Source organism: Drosophila mojavensis, unplaced genomic scaffold, assembly GCF_018153725.1.
Source record: "Drosophila mojavensis isolate 15081-1352.22 unplaced genomic scaffold, ASM1815372v1 contig_80, whole genome shotgun sequence".
Lineage (NCBI taxonomy): Eukaryota > Metazoa > Arthropoda > Insecta > Diptera > Drosophilidae > Drosophila > Drosophila mojavensis.
In genome coordinates, this window is record NW_025318906.1 from 12,733,837 (window position 1) to 12,753,178 (window position 19,342).

A 19,342-nucleotide genomic window follows, 5' to 3' on the forward strand; every position below is an offset into this window, starting at 1 on the left:
GTGCAAACGCCATTAGTATGGAGCATATGACGTTGAATTGCAATTCACAGTTTATATTCAATTGAGTTTGTAATTGATTAACACCTGCAGAGAGAAGCTGTTAAGAATTGAAAAGAATTTGACTTGATGTTAGCTAATTTGTAGTGCTAAAAGTTTCTTTTTTTTTTTTGTTTAAATAGTATTTTTTATAAAATTATATAAAATTACAAAAAATAGTAAACCTTTTTCATTTGCCAAAATTATATTAAAATAATATTAGTACATTTTTATTGATTGACTTTATAAGTGATTGGATCGAGATAAAATTTTTTATTCCTCTTTTCTCTCTTCTTGTGAAATCAACCGAAATATATGCAAAACCTCTCGCTCAGAGCAGCAGTTTTCGGTTCTTTTCGTTTTAGACTTCGGCTGAGTGCCTTACGTTGATCTATTCGTGTGACGCTCTTTTCACGAAGATCATTTAGGGAGACATACGATTGATGTTCGTGTAATGAGAAAGAGGAAGGGAGAGTCTATGCATACGATCTTCACACTGACACACACATGCACATACTAAACTAACCTCGCATAAATACTATTACATAGACAGTAGATTCCAGTAGCTCCATTGAACTCAGTCAAATGGGCGGGGCAAAAGTAGAGCAGAGAGAAAACTAGAAAATAAAGATTTCTGTTCGATCGTTAACGATGTTATTCATTGCTCTCTGACTTTGTTCTCGTCGTGTCAGCAGAGATCAGGAAGTAGCCAACAGTTAATTCCTAACAATGCTATTATTGAACTAGCAATTGAACCTTCAATATCATCTATTTAGAATTCCTAGATGTCTGTTAAAATAATTTCAAATCATATGGAAAATTCGCCAAAGTAAATATAAGATTCACATAACAATTTTCTTTGAGAGTAATCAATATATATTTAAAAAGAAAAAAATTCTAGAATAATGTATAAAATTTTTATTTGAACTAGATATATATATATTTCTGTGTAGATCCTTTTTAATAGTCTCTCTTATTAAATATTTGCAAAACTAATTAATATCTTTTTGTTTTTTATTTTTTTCTAGCGCGATGTCATAAACTTGGAGCCAACTCGCGATGATGTGGTCAGCTGTGTGTCCAAAGGCAAAAGTCAGGTAAGTGCTGAACGATTTACAGTTATATATACGTATATGTCTATATACATATATAGTATATATTTATATAGTATGTCTATGGTAAATGAATTCAATCAGCATTTTGCATTGGCATCGACTCTATTTATGGCAATGCTGCATAAGTCGCTAATGGCAGCTGCGATGTGACATGCTCAATGGTTGATTGATTTTTTATCATATGCTGGCATCGCGGCAGCAGCTACTGATTACACACACACACACACACACACACACATGTATATATGTACTACAATATGAAGTAGCGTCTGGGCTGAATCAATTTCTTGTGGAGCGCGCACGCGAGTTGCTCCAATTTCCCAAACCGAATCCGATTCCTATTTCTATATAGCGCCGACTCCTACTCCGGAATCCACTGACGCATCCAGCAATTTCAAGTGCTGCGCTTTGCAAATGCAGCGGCGCTCCGGTTGAGGCTGACGCTTCTGTTATTCTGGCTGTTATTGTAACTCGTTTATAATGTGACAGCAAATCCTTTCATTTGAAATCTCTTTCAATTTATTTGTGGCTTTTCAATTTGTAGCGAGTTTTTCGTGCGCTTCAGTTTCAGTTGCATGCCACACAGACATACACTGAGTCAGCCATATGCTACATGTACATGTGTATTAGTGTGTGTGTGTGTGTGTGTGTCTGATTGTGGCTTGTATCTAGATGTCAATTGAACTGTTTTTGGTGTACACTTGCGCTCTATCTGCCCGTGCCTGTGTCTGTGTGTGTGTGCGTGCGTGTGTGTGTTGCTTAAGTCATCATAATGCTGCTGCTGCTGCTGCTGCTGCTGCTGTGCGTCTGTGGCAGGGATTTACCAGCATTGCATTGTTGCCAATTGATTTAGCGGCAGTGGCTGCAGCGACGCGTGCTATTACAAATTGTACTATTTCTGCAACACACACACACACACACACGCAAGTTTTGATTTATTTTTATGTGCGTGTGTGTAAGCTTGTTGTGGCAGAACTTTTATGGCAAGCCACACACACACACACACAGCGATATCATCTCCTTTTACAATTATTTTTCAATGCTTCTTTCCAGGTCTTTGATTGCAAGAACCATGTGCGCGTCATACAATCAATGCAGCAAGGCGATAGGCTCTATGTTTGCGGCACCAATGCACACAATCCCAAGGATTATGTCATCTATGTAAGTACATAACATGCTTTCATTCTCTATATACATATATGTATATGTTGCTCTCGCTGTCGCTGTCGCTGCTCAAGGACAAGTTTCTTTTTTTGTAGCAATGATAATGCAGCTACGCAACTTTTCAAAAGACTTGCCACAAATATCAAGCGAGCTCTTGTGCTGCAAGTCTATGTGTCTGTGTGTGTTTGCCTGTTGACTTTAGATCGCTATCCAGGAACAGTCACACAGAGAGAAAGAGACAGAGACAGCGACAGCGACAGAGAACACAAAGCAACGCATATGGCCTTTTGTATATATGAACTGAATAGAGCTTGTTCTTTTATGTCGTCCTTAGTCGTTCAGCTATATATAGATACATATACATATATATATATATATAGAAGTTATATAACTTTTGTGTTGACTACTTGTTGTGAAAATAGTCATTAGTGTGCAGCAGGTGCAGTCAGAGAGCATACAAAACACACACACACACACACACGCAAACAGACACGGAATCATGTCAGGTGCACTGGCTGTGCAATAAACCTTGCATTTTGATTTGGCAAAAACTTCAACCAGAAACTAAAAACAATATTTGGCAAGTTTTTTGCACTTTGTATTCAGCCTTTCGGTGAGCTGGCATCAGCTCAACAATTAGCACAAACTTATTCGGGCTTTCCTTGAACGTGCTCGGACAAGCATTAAGTCGGGTCTGCACTCCATTGCAATGAAACCAGAAGATAATAGCAAAGCACAAAGCTATCAAAACGCTATATAATTAAATGATTAAGGGTGCTGCAGAAGTGAGTAAACAGCAACTGAAATATGTATAGAAATTTAATATCATAATATGACATGATGAAATTATGATAGGGAAAGAGTTGGGATCTTCACTTAAATAAAAATATTAAAAATAAATAAAATAAAATAGGCAAATGAAAATATAAATAAAATACGAAATATAAAAAATAAATCAAATATAGACAATAAAAAATTAATTATAATAAAATAAAAATTTTTAAATAAAAAAAAACAATATAAACAAAAAATAAAAAAAGATTCATATTCTGTAACGCGAATATTTCTTTAAATTTAATATTTTTATTATCTTATCAAAATTGTGAAAATTAAAATTTTAAAAATATTTAAAAAGTATTACTGAAAATTATTAAGTTCAATAAATTAACGAAGTAGAGAAATTAATAAATATTAAATGGGTTACTTTTCTCCTTTATAAGGTTTTGTAAACGCATTTATTATTCAAAATGAAATATTAACATCAAATGATCAAATGCAATTATAATGATATATTAGGGTTTTTATGATATATACTATAAATAAATGAAGAAAACTTTTATGGTCAAAAGAAATGCCACCTAAAAAACTATATACATATATTTACCATAATATGTTTCATTAATATCAAATACTATTATATTTACTATATATACTATAAATTTACTATATCTTACATATATTATTTATATGTATATACTATATCATCTATCTTCCCTTACTTTACGCATTCAGTCCAATTTGACTCACTTGCCACGCTCGGAGTATGTGATCGGAGTTGGGCTTGGTATAGCCAAGTGTCCCTACGATCCCCTGGACAACTCAACGGCCATTTACGTGGAGGAAGGTAATCCGGGCGGACTGCCTGGCCTGGTAAGTAACCCATTCATATGCAGAGCTTCCACGCATTGCACGCAGCACTGCGAATCTGTTTTTGTCTCACTTCTTGTGTGTTTTGCATTCTTTGCACAGTACTCGGGCACAAATGCGGAATTCACTAAGGCTGATACTGTGATCTTTCGAACGGATTTGTATAATACGTCGGCAAAGCGCCTGGAATACAAATTCAAGCGTACGCTCAAATATGATTCCAAGTGGTTGGACAGTAAGTAACGAGAAGAGAAAGCCACGAGCTGATGCGGCGGCTTTGGTTCAGCTGCTGCTACTGTAGATAAAATTGAAGAAAAAAAAAACAAAAAAAAATAGAAACAGAAAGGATTCTGTGACGCGTTGAAAATGATTTCGCGCATGGGATTCACTGTTTGTATTGGCACGCACACTGGGGCGTTATTTCAGCTACTGATGCGATACAGAAGTGGCAGAGGACCAAGGCTAAGCGGCTTAGGCCATCCAATTATGTAGATCGTTACTCACAGAGGCTTGGTCATCCAACTCTCTCTCCCTCTCCCACTCTTTCTGTCTATTTGCAGAACCCAATTTCGTGGGCTCCTTTGACATTGGCGACTACGTGTACTTCTTTTTCCGAGAGACGGCCGTCGAGTACATTAACTGCGGCAAGGCGGTCTATTCGCGTATCGCGCGCGTCTGCAAGAAGGATGTGGGCGGCAAGAATCTGTTGGCCCACAACTGGGCCACGTATCTGAAGGCGCGGCTAAACTGCAGCATTTCTGGCGAATTTCCGTTCTACTTCAATGAGATACAATCGGTTTATCAGCTGCCCAACGACAAGACGCGCTTCTATGCCACGTTCACGACCAGCACGAATGGCCTGATTGGATCAGCCGTATGCAGTTTCCACATCAACGAGGTGCAGGCCGCTTTCAATGGTGAGTGCAAGACTTAAATATATATATATATATAAATATAGAAAGAGAGTGTGGTGCGGGAGGGGCGGGGCTAGTCTATATGTGTGCATGTTAAGTGCTGTGTGCAAAATGGATGTGATGAACGAACGTTATCCTGGCCACAATGTTGCCAACTGTCAACGTCAAGTGATGTGCAATTTTCTCTTTTGTTTTCCCGCCCACGCCCCAAGTGCTTTGAGTGGAAATAGAAGCTGAAACTGAAACAGGAATAGGAATACAAAATCGAAATAGAAATAGAAATAGAAATGGCAATAGCAAATGGCAAATGCAACTTATCGGCAAATTTTATTTGCAAACGCCAGCACCTTGGGTTACAGCTGGCCCCCATGCGATTCACAGCGCACACACCGGACGGGGACAGTTCGAGTTTAACAATAAATCCAATAGCTTCCACAGATCCAATAGTAACTGAGCAGAGCGGAGCAGAGCATGGAGCACAGAGCACAGAGCACACATAGCACTCAGCGTGTTGAGTGTTTTGTAATTTCGCTTGCCGTGGAGCAACATAAATCGTATTAGAAAATCCATTTGAATGGATTATAGCCCCAACACACACACACACTCGCACACACACTCACTCGTTTGCTCGTTTGCTCGCTTAACGCTTAGCTGCACAACAGCTGACACTTTGGGGTCGCAGATTTAAAACTTCATTGCAAACACTTGCCACACACACACACACACACATACACACACAGCAGAACAGAGCGCTGCGTGCACCTGAAGTATCCAACTATGCCAGTTGCTAGTGCATAAGTCTTAACCATAATCCTTTACATATATATACAGAAACACAATTACATACACACACACATATATATACACATCTACATATTCATTTTTCTTATCTTATATCTGTTTGTTTTGCTCTTCTTTCATTCGTTGTTTTTTTGTTTTTGTTTTGCAGGCAAATTTAAGGAGCAATCCTCTTCAAACTCCGCCTGGCTGCCGGTGCTGAACTCTCGCGTGCCAGATCCGCGACCCGGCACATGTGTCAACGATACCTCAAATCTGCCAGATACCGTACTCAATTTCATACGCTCGCATCCACTTATGGACAAAGCCGTAAATCACGAGCACAACAATCCGGTCTATTATAAAAGGGATTTGGTGTTCACAAAGCTCGTTGTTGACAAGTAAGTTTTATTTCTACTTGTTATCTCTCTCTCTGTCTCTTGTACACATACATACATACATACATGTACTCACATTCATTTAAAGTACTCAACACACACACACACACACACACACATATGCCTTCTGTCCAGCCGAGACAGTTGTACTCAGTTTCACTTTGTACTTTTTAATTCATTTTTGTATTCCCCATTTCGATTCGTTCCTTTTTGTGGCTTTGGCCTGTTAAAGTGAAAATCAATGTACGAATATTTATTTTGTTGTTTATTCGTTTGCTTTAAATAAACCAAGTGTTGCTCGCATCTCGAATTTCCCACATTTACTACTACACCTTTCATGGAGCAGAAACAAAAAAAAAAAAAAAAAAAAAAAAATTAAAATAAAAATAAATAACATATATTTTCTGTTGAGTGAATTTCGTAGTTTTGTCTATTGAAAATCCTTTTAGCACAGCATAGATTAATGCCGGCATGAAGGAGTAAAAATAGTTTCGATAGGATAGGATTTTATATCGAACGACAATGAGAAATTCAAATTTAATTAATCAATTTACATTTTCATCTGGAAATATATCAAGCCCAAGCAATTAGCTAATGCGCCAGCTGCTGTGAGATAATGGAGATAATTTGGAAAGTAAGCCGAGTCGAGAGTAAAGCAATTCTTTGGCTAAGAAAGTTATGAGCGGTTAGCAAAAGTATTTGGGTAAATAAAAGTCTTTAGGTAAATTTCAAATGCGTAAATAAAAAGTTATTAATATGCATAATTAGAATTGTGTCATATTATGTACTTAGTCAAATATTTGTTTATTTATTAAATTAAAATAATTTAATGAGAATGTGAAGCATATTCTTAATAAATTTAAAAAGAATACTTTAAATTTCTTTTGAAGTCAGTCATAGTGAATGAATCTGTTGCATTGAGAGAAAAATATAACATATATCTATTTATTTATTTTTTATTATTCATAAATATTTTTTAATTTCCCTTTAAAGATTCAATAAGAATATAAAAGTAAAATAATTTATTAAATATATACCTTTATGCTATAAAAAATAAGTTAAAAAGGCTTCATAAAATTCCTTTAACTTTTTCATTATTACAAAATATTATTTAACTATCATTCATTGTGTCTTCTGCTCATTTCATTAAATGTAAAAATAAATCGGTTTTAATATGGCAAAATTTATTGATATTGACAACATTATCATAAATATCATATCATAAATAAAATATATATTAAAAATTATTTATCTATTTTTAATATGTGAAAATTAAAATTAAAAAAATTAAATGAATTATTTGAACATTAATATATTTAACAAAAAAATGTAATTCGCATTAAACAAGAAGTGAGTTTCTATGTGCATTAATTGCTCTGCAATATTTTACCTGAAATCATGCAATGCATTTTAATAACTGCATTTACAACAGTTGCAACAGCAACAGCAACACGTTCAGGTGTTGCAAGCACGTTATTAATGAAAGAGTGAGTGAGGTAGAGAGAGGGGAAGTAGAAGAAGAATGCACACAGATGCGGCTATTTAATTCGTTAATATGCGGGCCATTTATCATATTAAATAAGCATTTAATTTCCATAACTGAAATCAAACTGAATCCAGCAGAAAGCCATTGATACACACGCACAATCACACACACACACTCACACACACATGCACTCACATACTCACATACACATAATGCATATTTAAATCTCGAATTTACGACTTTCCCTTTGTCAGAATCAAAATCGACATACTGAACCAGGAGTACACCGTTTACTACGTGGGCACCAATCTGGGGCGCATCTATAAAATCGTGCAGTATTACCGGAACGGCGAGTCGCTGTCCAAGCTGCTGGACATCTTCGAGGTGGCGCCGAACGAGGCCATCCAGGTGATGGAAATCAGCCAGACACGTAAGTCACTCTATGTGGGCACCGATCATCGCATCAAGCAAATCGATTTGGCCATGTGCAATCGCCGTTACGACAATTGCTTCCGTTGTGTGCGTGATCCGTACTGCGGCTGGGACAAGGAGGCCAACACGTGCCGGCCATACGAATTGGATCTGCTGCAGGTAAGTGGACACACTACAGCCACAACATCGAGCATCGAGCAACGAGCACTGCGTTAATACTCCCAACTATCTATCGTTGCAGGATGTGGCCAACGAGACGAGCGACATTTGCGACTCGAGTGTGCTGAAGAAGAAAATCGTCGTCACCTATGGCCAGAGCGTGCATCTGGGCTGCTTTGTCAAGATACCGGAGGTGCTGAAGAACGAGCAGGTCACCTGGTACCATCACTCCAAGGACAGGGGACGGTAAGTGGATATGACGTTAGCCCTCACACATAAACTACATATAATAATTATGCATTTCTGGCCAGCTATGAAATCAAATACAGCCCCACCAAGTACATTGAGACAACGGAGCGCGGCCTGGTCGTGGTGTCGGTGAACGAGGCCGATGGCGGACGCTACGATTGCCACTTGGGTGGCTCGCTGCTATGCAGCTACAACATAACTGTCGACGCACACAGGTGAGTGTAGTACCACTACAAAGCCAGGCCAACCCACCTGGATAACCCTAAATTGACTGCTAATTACAAAACCATTTCTGTCGCTTCGTTTGCCCCGCTTAGATGCACGCCACCGAACAAAAGCAACGACTATCAGAAAATCTATTCAGATTGGTGTCACGAATTCGAGAAGTATAAAACAGCCATGAAGTCCTGGGAAAAGAAGCAAGCGGTAAGTTATTATCCAGATTGAAATTATCACCGCAGGCAGCGCTAATGAGCGCCACACACAGAGACACAGACAGAGAGAGAGAGAGAGAGAGAGACGGAGAGGTAGCGCCCGGGGCAGGCACATGCCATAATAAATGATTTGGCCGGCAATTATTTTAATAGCCTGCTGGCTAACTGACACCACAACGTCAAATCACAAACAGTGTAAAGTAGTTAAGCTGTCATTATCTAAACACCAACGTCCAGCAGCGGCTGGCTGGCTGGCAGGCGCAGCGGTTGCAACCAGGTCGCGTCTCAATATGGTTCGATTGACCAATGCCACTATTTTACATGTGTATATTATATCTCTCTCTCTCGCTGTCTCTGTGTGTGTGTGTGTGTTCAGGTGCGACCTCAATGGTTGGTAATTGCCTACGTGGTGGTGGCGGCGTCGGTGGTATTGGCGCCACATGGCCGGAACAAGCAATTAAAATGCAATCATTTGCCGTACGTCATATCGGGCCACATACGTACATATATAGTAATATGCTTATAATAGTTAACACAGCTGTTTACGGCACGCATTTAATACAACATTTGTCTATTTTCGACTCGTCTCGTTTCTTGCAGCAATGCTCCACGCGCCAGAACTTCAGCAGCAATCAGCATCCCAATGATATCTTCCGCAAGAACAACGTTTGATACCACGACAATAGCCTCACGGTCACCATGCCACACATCCATGTCCATTAAGCGTTTCTACTAATCCGTCAAGACTTCCCAAAAACAACAACAAACTGCATCAAATCAAATCAAATCGTATCGAATCGTATTGGAGTTAATAAAATAGTAATTATTTTTATTATTGAGCGCCTACTTTGACTTAAGTTGCCGCATAGTCCATCGTCATCAATCATCAATCATCAATCATCAATCATCATAGTTAAGCATGAACTCCTACAAACTGCATTTATACGAATATCAATTTACATATGTGTATAGAGCAACCACTTCCAGTACAGTGCATTTATTCAACATACGATGAGAGCTGATGGGATATTAATAAATAATTCAAGAGACACTTGTCTATGGCATTTAGAGATGCACATACAGTTACAGTTACAATTACAATAACAATTACAGTTGATAAAACAAAATAGCTAGCTACAAAAAAAGAAATAAATAAAATACAATTTACAACTGCCGCTCGCAAACGCAAACAATATTTAAGTGGAAATCAAATCACTTCATATCGTTATTATAAACATTGAAATCGAATTAAAGTAAATACAATTAATTAAGCATACTTATTGCAACTAAAAGTAACGCAACGTTTCAAAATGTTAATATATGTAATTCTATCTTAAATCTAACAACTAACAAAGGCAAATGAAGAGCGAACGAACAAGTATTACAAGTACATAAACCCTAACACATACATATACATATATAAATCACATTTCAAGCATTCGAACTCATAAACAAATCAACAAGAATATATATATATTTAATATTATATCGAACTATAAAACTATATGTAATCGGAGAAGCAATGTGATGTTAAGTTTTGATAAATTTATTAATTGCCCTCTTAAACGATATCCACACACACACGCACACACACACTCATACACAATAACTGGATTCGCATTCATAAACATGCCACATATATATACATATATACACCAATATATATATATATATATATATATTAATGAAAATCTGCTTTTCAACTAACTGAACTTAAAGAACAACATCAATAAGCAATATAATCGTATAAAACAAAACAAAGCAAAGCAAAACGACACAAAACAAAACAAAACATTGAAGCTGAATTATATAAAAGTACACATAAACATAATATATATATATATAGCAAACAATTTACATCAAATCGGTCCATAGTTTATATACGACATAATAATAATAATTATATATTATATAAAATAGCAAAAGCATTTCGTCATTTATGCAGTTTCCATTTTAAAACTAATTTCAATCCTCGATCAACCAAATTATTATCAACATTTGTATGTAAAACTGTTGCATGAACGAATTTTTACTCGATTTTATTTTACACTATTTTTACAGACTTGCCCAGCGCAAAGTATGAAATTATGAAATTATGAGATCATGAATTTTTAGCATACTTTTCTATCTGTACTTAAGTTAAATCGACGACATTTTAGTTTCTAAGCGTTTAGTTGTAAAAAAAAATATTAAATTTTAATAAAAAATTATCTATAAAGTAAGCAAAAATATGTTTTTTTACTTGACTTTTGTGGGCAATCAGAAATATAATCAACTTTATATTCTAGATTAACTTTAAATGAGGAATATGATGGAATTTGTGTAAGAAACGGGCATATTAGCTTGACAGTACAAGGGAATGTAGTTGAAGATATATGTAAAATATACATATTTATAAAATGAGGAAATGTTTTTATTGAATTGAAATTTTAGATTTTAGTGGGTAAAGGAAATAATTTGTTGAAAAGTTTAAAATTAATTTTAAAAAAGTTATTGAAAAGTTTAAAATTAATTAAAATTGAAAATATTGTGGCTGAAGCTGTTCTTCTATGATCCATGAAAATCTTGGTGTATTCCCCTAAAAACTTTTGTTCCCTTATTGATTGTTAATTAAGACTCGCTCAATTAACTTAAGATTTAAATTCAAATTGAATGAAATCCACATTTAAAATATTTAATACCCAACAGCTTTAGCAATCAGGCAAAAACAGGGTATGCCACAGTCGGGCATTCAGCCTGCGGCTTGTCTACAAATTCTTATCAGAATCGCACAGCCCGAGGCACATTTTCATGCACAACTACCCCAAATTGTTGGCTTTGCAGCAACAAAACGCCAAACACATTGAAATGGCAATAAGGAATTAAAGACAAGAAGAGAGAAGAAAAAAAAACGCTAAGGCGCAAATAACAATCACAAAAGAATTAGAAAAGTTGCCGAAAGAGAAATTAAATCAGTGCGTAAAAAAAAACCGAGAGAAGAAAATAAAAATAAAAATGAAAATGAAAAGAAAATAAAAATGAAAATGAAAAGCAACAACAACAAAAAGTACTTGAAATAATTTGCCACAGCTAATTTGACAGCAAGCCAAATGAATTATTACAACAATATATATGTATGAATATATATATAGCGTATATCTGATATTTCTGGTTCATGCTGACGACTTCAGTTTCTGACTTCATTTCAGCACAATTTTGCGCATTTAAAATTTGATTTGAAATTTGTGAGTTTGATTAGAAATTTTCGAGCTTTGGCGGAAATTTGTGCCTTTCATTTGGCCGTTTGGCTAATTAAAGCGCTTTGGCTTATGTATACAAAGGTCGACTTCGCTGCCCCAATAAAATAGAGGCAGAGGGCAGCGCTCGCACCCTCGCACTCTCTCGAGTTGTTGCCCACTTTGCTGAAGCTCTAGGAAAATGTTCGTCTTTGTTCTTAAAAATTATCGCACAGCAAATAAATTTTGCTGGAATCTGCGCCTGTCATTGTCGTTGTCTTTGTTGTTGTTGCTGTTGTTGCTTTGCTGGCAGTCCTTGTAATTGTTTTAGCATCCTTTTGCTCGCAGCAGGGTGCCACAGCTCGGCCTGGCTGCCTGCTCGGCCTGCCTGCTTGGCCTGGCCTGCTTGAGCATATTACCAAAAATGGTTGTCAACACTTTGGCGCAAAAGCTTTTAGAATTCATTTCGCCGCCTTCCACTCTGGGGGCCCGGTTAATGGTGCTCGCGGCCATTTTTCCACGCTTTGTGTAATTTCGGTGCTCATTATTTTATTGTGTCCAGCGCACGTTGAATATCCAAATTGCAAATTTTAGCTGAAACCCCTCGAGCAGTTAATCTCTTTTTGTGTTCTGCTCAGTTTTCGTTTTTTTTTTCTTCTTCTTTTTTTTAACGGCAAATAGTATTAAAAAACAATTTCAACTTTATCGCACGCGGAGTGAAAATAAAAGAAAAATAATCGTCTATGCCATCTAATTGAATTTGGCGCCTGCAATTGCATTGAAATTTGATCAGTTAATATGGCCAAGAGGCCTCGCTGGCTCCCATCAGGTACAATTAATTCGGGTCTCTGCTGCATTGTTCGCTGGCTTGGTTGGCTGCTAAACCATGACAGGCAGCTGATGCGCAACAGACCGTAAGTGTTTGCCAGGCCCATGTACTACACTGAAATTTACTTAAGAGAGACACACACACACACACACACACGCACACACATGCCAAATAAGCCCGCAGCAGTCTATGTCACATTGCGCATACGCAACGTGGCCCTCATGTGTGTGCTACGTGCTTTTCCACTGTTGTTGTTGTTGTTGCTGCTGCTGTTGTTGCTCACACTATTCGACTTCTTCCGTGCAGACAATTAAAATCTGGCAGCATTTTACTTGTAAGCCGCTTAATAGGACTGCGAGAAGTCCTTTAGCACAGCTGCAGCATCGAATGCGACCCGAAAATGTGTTCATGCGTGAGCATCATACACACACACACGAGCACTCGCACACACACACACACACGCCCACATGGGGGTCACAGGGCAGAGCTCAGCTGGGGGAGGTTACACTCGTTGCGAGCGTGTTAACTGAAGCTAGACAAAGTGCATGGCCAAAAGTTGAGAGCGAACCAGCTAAATTATGGCTTAAACTTTGCTTTATGCCATTTCGCATGCTACCTGGCCCCAAACGGCCTGCAGCCATACATTAAAGCCGCACTTAAAGCACACTTAGCCACATTAATTCAATTCCAATTTTAATTTGGCCAAACTGAGAACGCAAAAGGCAAAGATTGCGAGCTGAATTGGGCTTATCGGCGAGCACATTGCATAATTCCAGCTGAGTGCGCAAAGACAAATGTTAATTTAAAATGAAATACTTTGAACTATTCAACTTGAGCAAATATTTTATCATCCAGCAAGGCGACATTTATGATTGTGCGACCTGGCCAAGCAGCTGGACCAAAAAGCTAAGCCACAAGCCTCTGTCTCTCTGTTGTCCCTTTGTCTCTGTTTGCATTGCTCTGTATATCTATGTGTGTGTGTGTGTGTGTGTGTGTGTGTGTGTTTAGCTGCAGGGCATCCATTTGCTGGTCTATCTGTCTTGGTCGTGCGTCTGTGTTATCAAGCGAACAGGTCAAGCGCAAAGGTGAGAAATAACAAAATTTCAAATTTGGTTTCGGGCATTTCAGCTGCTGCTGCTGCTGCTGCTGCATCAGGATTATTGGGTTAATTTGCACACCCTCAACGAAGCCCTGCTTCAGATATGTCCACACACACACACACACACACGCACACACATTTGCTTGGGCCATGCAAGACAAATACCAAGCTACAAATTCGTATTTCCATTTGAACACTTTTATGCTTCTGGCATTTGCCAGTTCTCAGTTCTCAGTTCTCAGTTGGCAGTTCTCAGTTGGCAGTTGGCAGTTGGCCGACGTTTGTATTCGTGTTCAAACATTTTGCCAAAGATAAGTCCACACTTTGCTGAACTAAAATTGAATTCCATTTGCTGCTTGACAAATACAAATCGTAATTATTTGTGCATGCCCAGGACGATAAGCATTATTAAAACTACACAAATTATATATATGTATATGTATATATGTATGTGGTTGCAGGACGATGCTCAATTTTAATTGCAAAATTCTAGCAATTCATTACAGGCAGTTGGCAGTTTTGATATTGAGGCTTCTAGATAACTTATAGAAGAATTAGCTAAAGTAAATTTTATTATATAATCAAATTGAAATCATTTGAAAACTCTTTGGGCAGCACAGATTACTTCTTTGAGTAAGATAAGTAATTATTAAATCAGGGCGACGAGCTGAGTCGATTTAGCCCTGTCCGTCTGTCGGTCTAGATATAAGATATAAGAGCCAGAGACTTTTCCTAGGTCCGTGTAGATCACGCGTTTTTATAGAATCTCGAGTTTTTTATAGAATCTCGATTTTTGATGTAATTTACCCCCCACACATAATAAAGAAATTATTATACTAGTCTCTGGGTATAATATTTGTGTGAAAATGTATATAACCGGCAGCAGAAGGCGTGGCAGACCCATAAAATATATACATATGAATAATTATTTTCAAATTGTATTTTTTTTTACTCATTTGAGCTAATTTTATTGCTATAAATGGACAGATTGAATTATTGGAAATATTTCCAAATGCCTTTCAAGCATATAGCTTTAATAACGGTTAAAGTCTTGCCCGATTAGCCCTATTTGCACTCTCGTTGGCAACACAAGCTTAAATGTTCTTTTAGCCTGCTAACGAGTCCTGTGGCTCCTGGCATCTGGTTCGCTGTTTGGCGCATTTTTCGCACCAAAAAAAAAAAAAAACGAAAAAATATTAAGCCAAATTATGCCCGATTCACTGGCTTGGAAAATTAATTATGTGCACCTATTATAATTATACTTATTGTCGTCGTTATTGTTGTTGTTGTTGTTGTTGTATTTGCTGTGGGTTGTGCACTTGGCCAGCAGCATCCGGCGACAAATTAAAATTCATACGATATTCAACAAGGACATGATGCAGTTTGCATAATGAGTCCACTCTAAGCTGAGCCGCTTTGACTGGCTATAGACTTCAACTTTACAGTTATTTGAGCCGAAACAAAAAAGTTCGAGCACAAAGTAGCTGTGGCTTTAAAATTCCTGGGCTCGAGCTGGGCCACAGCACAGCTGAGACGAAATGCCTCAGTTTAGTGCTGCTTGCCTTATTGAGCACAGATATAGCTCGTTAAAAAAAATATTTATCATTTATAAATTGGGACAGTAAATTTAGCATTTCTTTATTTATTTTTTTTTTCGTAAATTTTCCGTGAAGTAAAATTGAAGTGTAAATAATATATAGTATAGATATATTTATAAATATATATATATATATATTTAAATATAAACACGCCCTGTGAGCCGTCGAAGAACTAGAAAAAGAAGAAGAAGAACAGATTAAAATGCCTGCCTGTCGTGAGTTGCGTATATTCAATTCGGCCCGTCGGCTGCTCGGCTGCGAGTCGGCTGCGATGCGCTGTCGCGCCTTCTCCAGCAAGTGCGACAAGCCCAAGGGAGTTGTCATCGGCATCTATCAGAAGGACGGGGACAAGCCCATCAAGTCCTCGGAGAACGGTGTGCTGCTCGACGACGCCGTTGGCGGCAAAATCATGAGCCTGGTGCGCGAGCGCGGCATGGATGGGCGGCCCGGCAAGGGGCTGCTGTTCAATGGCCTGGAGGGTGAATTCCAAACGGTGGCCGTCGTGGGCATGGGCCCATCGGGCGCCGGCTACAACGAGGCCGAGGAACTGGACGAGGGTATGGAGAACACGCGCATCGCCGCCGGAACTGGCGCACGAGCGTTGCAGCTACAACGCATGAGCGAGGTGCATGTCGACGGTATGGACTTCTCAGAGCAGGCTGCTGAGGGCGCGGCGCTCGCGGTGTGGCGCTACAACGCCAATAAGCGCAAGAAGAACCGCTTGCCCACACCGAAGCTGCACATGTATGGCAAGGGCGACCACGATGGCTGGGTGCGCGGCCTCTTCAAGGCCGAGTCGCAGAATCTGGCTCGTCGTCTCTCCGATACCCCCGCGAACCAAATGACGCCCTCCATTTTCGCGCAGGCCACCGTGGATGCGCTCTGTCCGTGCGGCGTCTCCGTGGAGGTGCGCTCGATGGACTGGATCGAGGACATGAGCCTCAACTCGTTCCTGATGATTGCCAAGGGCTCCTGCGAGCCGCCGCTGCTGCTCGAGTGCACCTACTGCGGCACATCGCCCGAGGACAAGGCGGTGCTGCTCCTGGGCCAGGGCCTGACCTTCCACAGCGGCGGCCTCTGCCTCAAGAAGAAGACCGGCATGGACGAGTACCGCGGCTCCATGTCCGGTGCGGCCGTCTGCGTGGGCGTCCTCCGAGCCGCCGCCGCCCTCTCGCTGCCCATGAACATCTCGGCCGTGCTGCCGCTCTGCGAGCACATGCCCTCCGGCATGGCCGTCAAGTGCGGCGACGTGGTGACACTGCTGAACGGCGTCACGCTCGGCATCAAGAACGTCGACAAGGCGCCTGTCGTAATGCTGGCGGATCCGCTGCTCTACGCCCAGGCCAATTTCAAGCCGAAAATGATTGTCAGCGTGGGCGCGATTGGCGATGGCGTCAACTGCGGGCTGGGCGGCAGCGCCACCGGACTGTGGAGCAACTCGGCGTACGTGGCCAAGCAGTTCCGCAAGGCGGGCAGCATTACGGGGGATCGCGTGTGGCGCATGCCCCTCTTCCGCTACTTCAAACAGATCGTCACCACGAACACCACCTACGACATGAGCAACTGCGGCCGGGGTCCGGCCTCCTCCTGCCTGGCCGCGGCCATACTGCACACACTGGTGCCCTGCCTCGACTGGGCCCATCTGGATATCCGCGGCACCGGCATGCTGACCAAGATCAACACCCTACCCTATCTGCTCAAGGACAGTATGACTGGTCGGCCCACGCGCACGATCATTCAGTTTATGTATCAGCTAGCCTGCGCCCAGACTTAAGACAGACATCCCTCGATTGTTGGTGTTTATTTTTCTATTCTCATGTATTCCTCCCGATATGTACGTTTGGCTCTCGTGTATAAAATGGACAAGTTAGCGCTAGATAGAGTGACAATTAAAAGTCGAAATGTACCAAAAAAAAAACAAGTGAAAAATTCTCATCTCTCTTGGTCTGTAATGGGATCTGAATGAATTGACTTTTAGATTAGACTTGGACTCGTTCTGGCAGCCATTAAATATGTCGAAATTCTATTTATAGACAAATTCTATGTATTATCGTATATTCTATTGTATTTATATTTGGCACTGTAATCAGATTTCGATATTTACCCCTGTCCTCAAGCAGCATTTTCTTTAAATGATAAGTCAAATAAAACCAAATGTAGACAAACGGTGAAGAGTTTTCATTGGAGTTTAGATTCATATTTGAGAATCGTCAGATGGGAATTATATAGCATCAAGTGTGAAGAGGTGTGAGTGATTAAAAGAAATCGAGAAGAGAGATAAAACATATTGAATGAATTGTTTGTCTTATGCATAGAGGAATGAATAATAAATGTTATCATATATCAGCTCTTTACAGGGCATCTCCTAGTCAGCACTTGAACTTTTCGTAGATTGTCAAATTTCGAGACATTTGTAAATCAAAATTGACTTGTTTTCTTTTGCCCACGATTTATGCTATATTGAAGTATTTTCGTCTAGCTTACTTAAGCTTATTTACTTATTTACAATTTGTTGTTGCTGTTGTTGCTGTTGTTGCTGTTGCTGATTTTTTCAGCTCTCTGTGGCGTTTGTCAACCGCGCTGCAGCTGTCAGACAGTCTGCGCTGTCATTTTCAATTACGCAACAGACAATTTGCCTAGTCGAAGCTGAGAGATGAAGCTGAAAGATGAAGATGAAGCTGAAAGATGAAGCTGAAGCTGAGGATGTGAATGTAGATGTGAAGATGTGGCTGAAGATGTGAAGATGTGTGCAGGTGTTGATTGAAGCGCAAATCGAATTTACGGCCATAAACGCAGCTAAGGCGCTGTCAGCGACGCGCAAAAGTATGCAAAGCATATATGAATGTGTGTGTGTGTGAGTGTGTGTGTATGACTTGACAGCTCGATTTCTATTTTTTATTTGTCGTCTTTCGCCTTTCGCCCTTTTTCCTTTTTGATTTGACGTGCAGCCATATAAATGTTGTCTGATTAGCGTGTGTGGCAGCAATTGATTTTCACATTTGATTGAGTGTCTTAAGCTGTGCCTGATCCCCACGCAGCTGTGTGTGTCTTAGTGTATGTGTGTGTGTGTAGCTTACCCCAGCTGGGGCTGCAACATCAAGCTGAAGCAAAGCTGCCAAAGCCAGCCCGTCAGTCACTCAGCTTGAACCATCTGCGTTTGGCCTTTGATGTTGCCTGCTGTTTATTATTGAGCATAAATTGTTTGAGTTTTTTGTCAATGAAATTAGCTTAAAGTCCTTTAGTGTTGTCGACTATCGACTGTTGACTCTTGGCTGTTGGCTGTCTGCACACCTGCCGGCTTTAGCCTTTGCTGCGCTATTTGCGCATCCACACAACATTTTGGGCTAATCAGAGTCGAGGCGCACAGGCAGCAGCAGCAGCAGCAGCATCGAAATGCCACATGCTCTGGCTCAATATTTAATTTGCCCAAAAGCATATGCGTATATATGTGCGTGTGTGTGTGTGTGTGGGTGTGTTTGTTAGCTGTATTTGCTAATGCAGATGCGGATGCATAGTATTTGACTGCAAGCAGCTGGCAACTGGCAAAGGTTTACAGAGTCAACGAAGCAGCTGCAATTGGAGCCCAACATTGTCCTTGCCACCAAAATTCCAAGCAGCTCAAGCATCAATGTGTGTGTGTATGTGTGTGTGTGCCTGTGTACAATCAAATTTAATCTCGCTTTCAAATGTCAAATCAGAAACTGCTTGATTACACTTTGAATGGGGAAGGGCTAGGCTGCCTGGGTGCCTGCCTGGGTGCCTGCCTGGCTGACTGCCTGGCTGGCTGGCT

The 19,342-nt window shown here is 39.9% G+C and overlaps 2 protein-coding genes across 3 annotated transcripts in view; both read left to right on the forward strand.

Moving 5' to 3' along the window:
• LOC6579670 (semaphorin-2A) overlaps nt 1–10,747 on the forward strand; it is a 55,236-nt gene extending 44,489 nt beyond the window's left edge. For both annotated transcript variants that reach the window (XM_032729807.2, XM_002005516.4), the window contains exons 5-15: nt 1,065–1,133; nt 2,205–2,312; nt 3,828–3,965; nt 4,065–4,197; nt 4,523–4,879; nt 5,826–6,054; nt 7,792–8,128; nt 8,211–8,374; nt 8,440–8,592; nt 8,695–8,803; nt 9,412–10,747. In XM_032729807.2, the coding sequence (XP_032585698.1) occupies nt 1,065–1,133; nt 2,205–2,312; nt 3,828–3,965; nt 4,065–4,197; nt 4,523–4,879; nt 5,826–6,054; nt 7,792–8,128; nt 8,211–8,374; nt 8,440–8,592; nt 8,695–8,803; nt 9,412–9,483 (1,869 nt within the window). In that variant the 3' untranslated portion in view covers nt 9,484–10,747. The remainder of the gene's footprint in view (nt 1–1,064; nt 1,134–2,204; nt 2,313–3,827; nt 3,966–4,064; nt 4,198–4,522; nt 4,880–5,825; nt 6,055–7,791; nt 8,129–8,210; nt 8,375–8,439; nt 8,593–8,694; nt 8,804–9,411) is intronic.
• Nucleotides 10,748–15,511: 4,764 nt separating this feature from the next.
• Nucleotides 15,512–17,717, forward strand: LOC6579671 (cytosol aminopeptidase). The gene has a single exon (XM_002005517.4). It carries the CDS (start codon nt 15,755–15,757, stop codon nt 17,324–17,326), a length of 1,572 nt encoding a protein of 523 aa, XP_002005553.1. The 5' UTR covers nt 15,512–15,754; the 3' UTR covers nt 17,327–17,717.
• The last annotated feature ends 1,625 nt before the right edge of the window (nt 17,718–19,342 follow it).

Excerpts from the sequence above, each read along its gene's own strand:
- LOC6579671 (XM_002005517.4), top strand. The coding sequence starts at position 15,755 with ATGCCTGCCTGTCGTGAGTTGCGTATATTCAATTCGGCCCGTCGGCTG.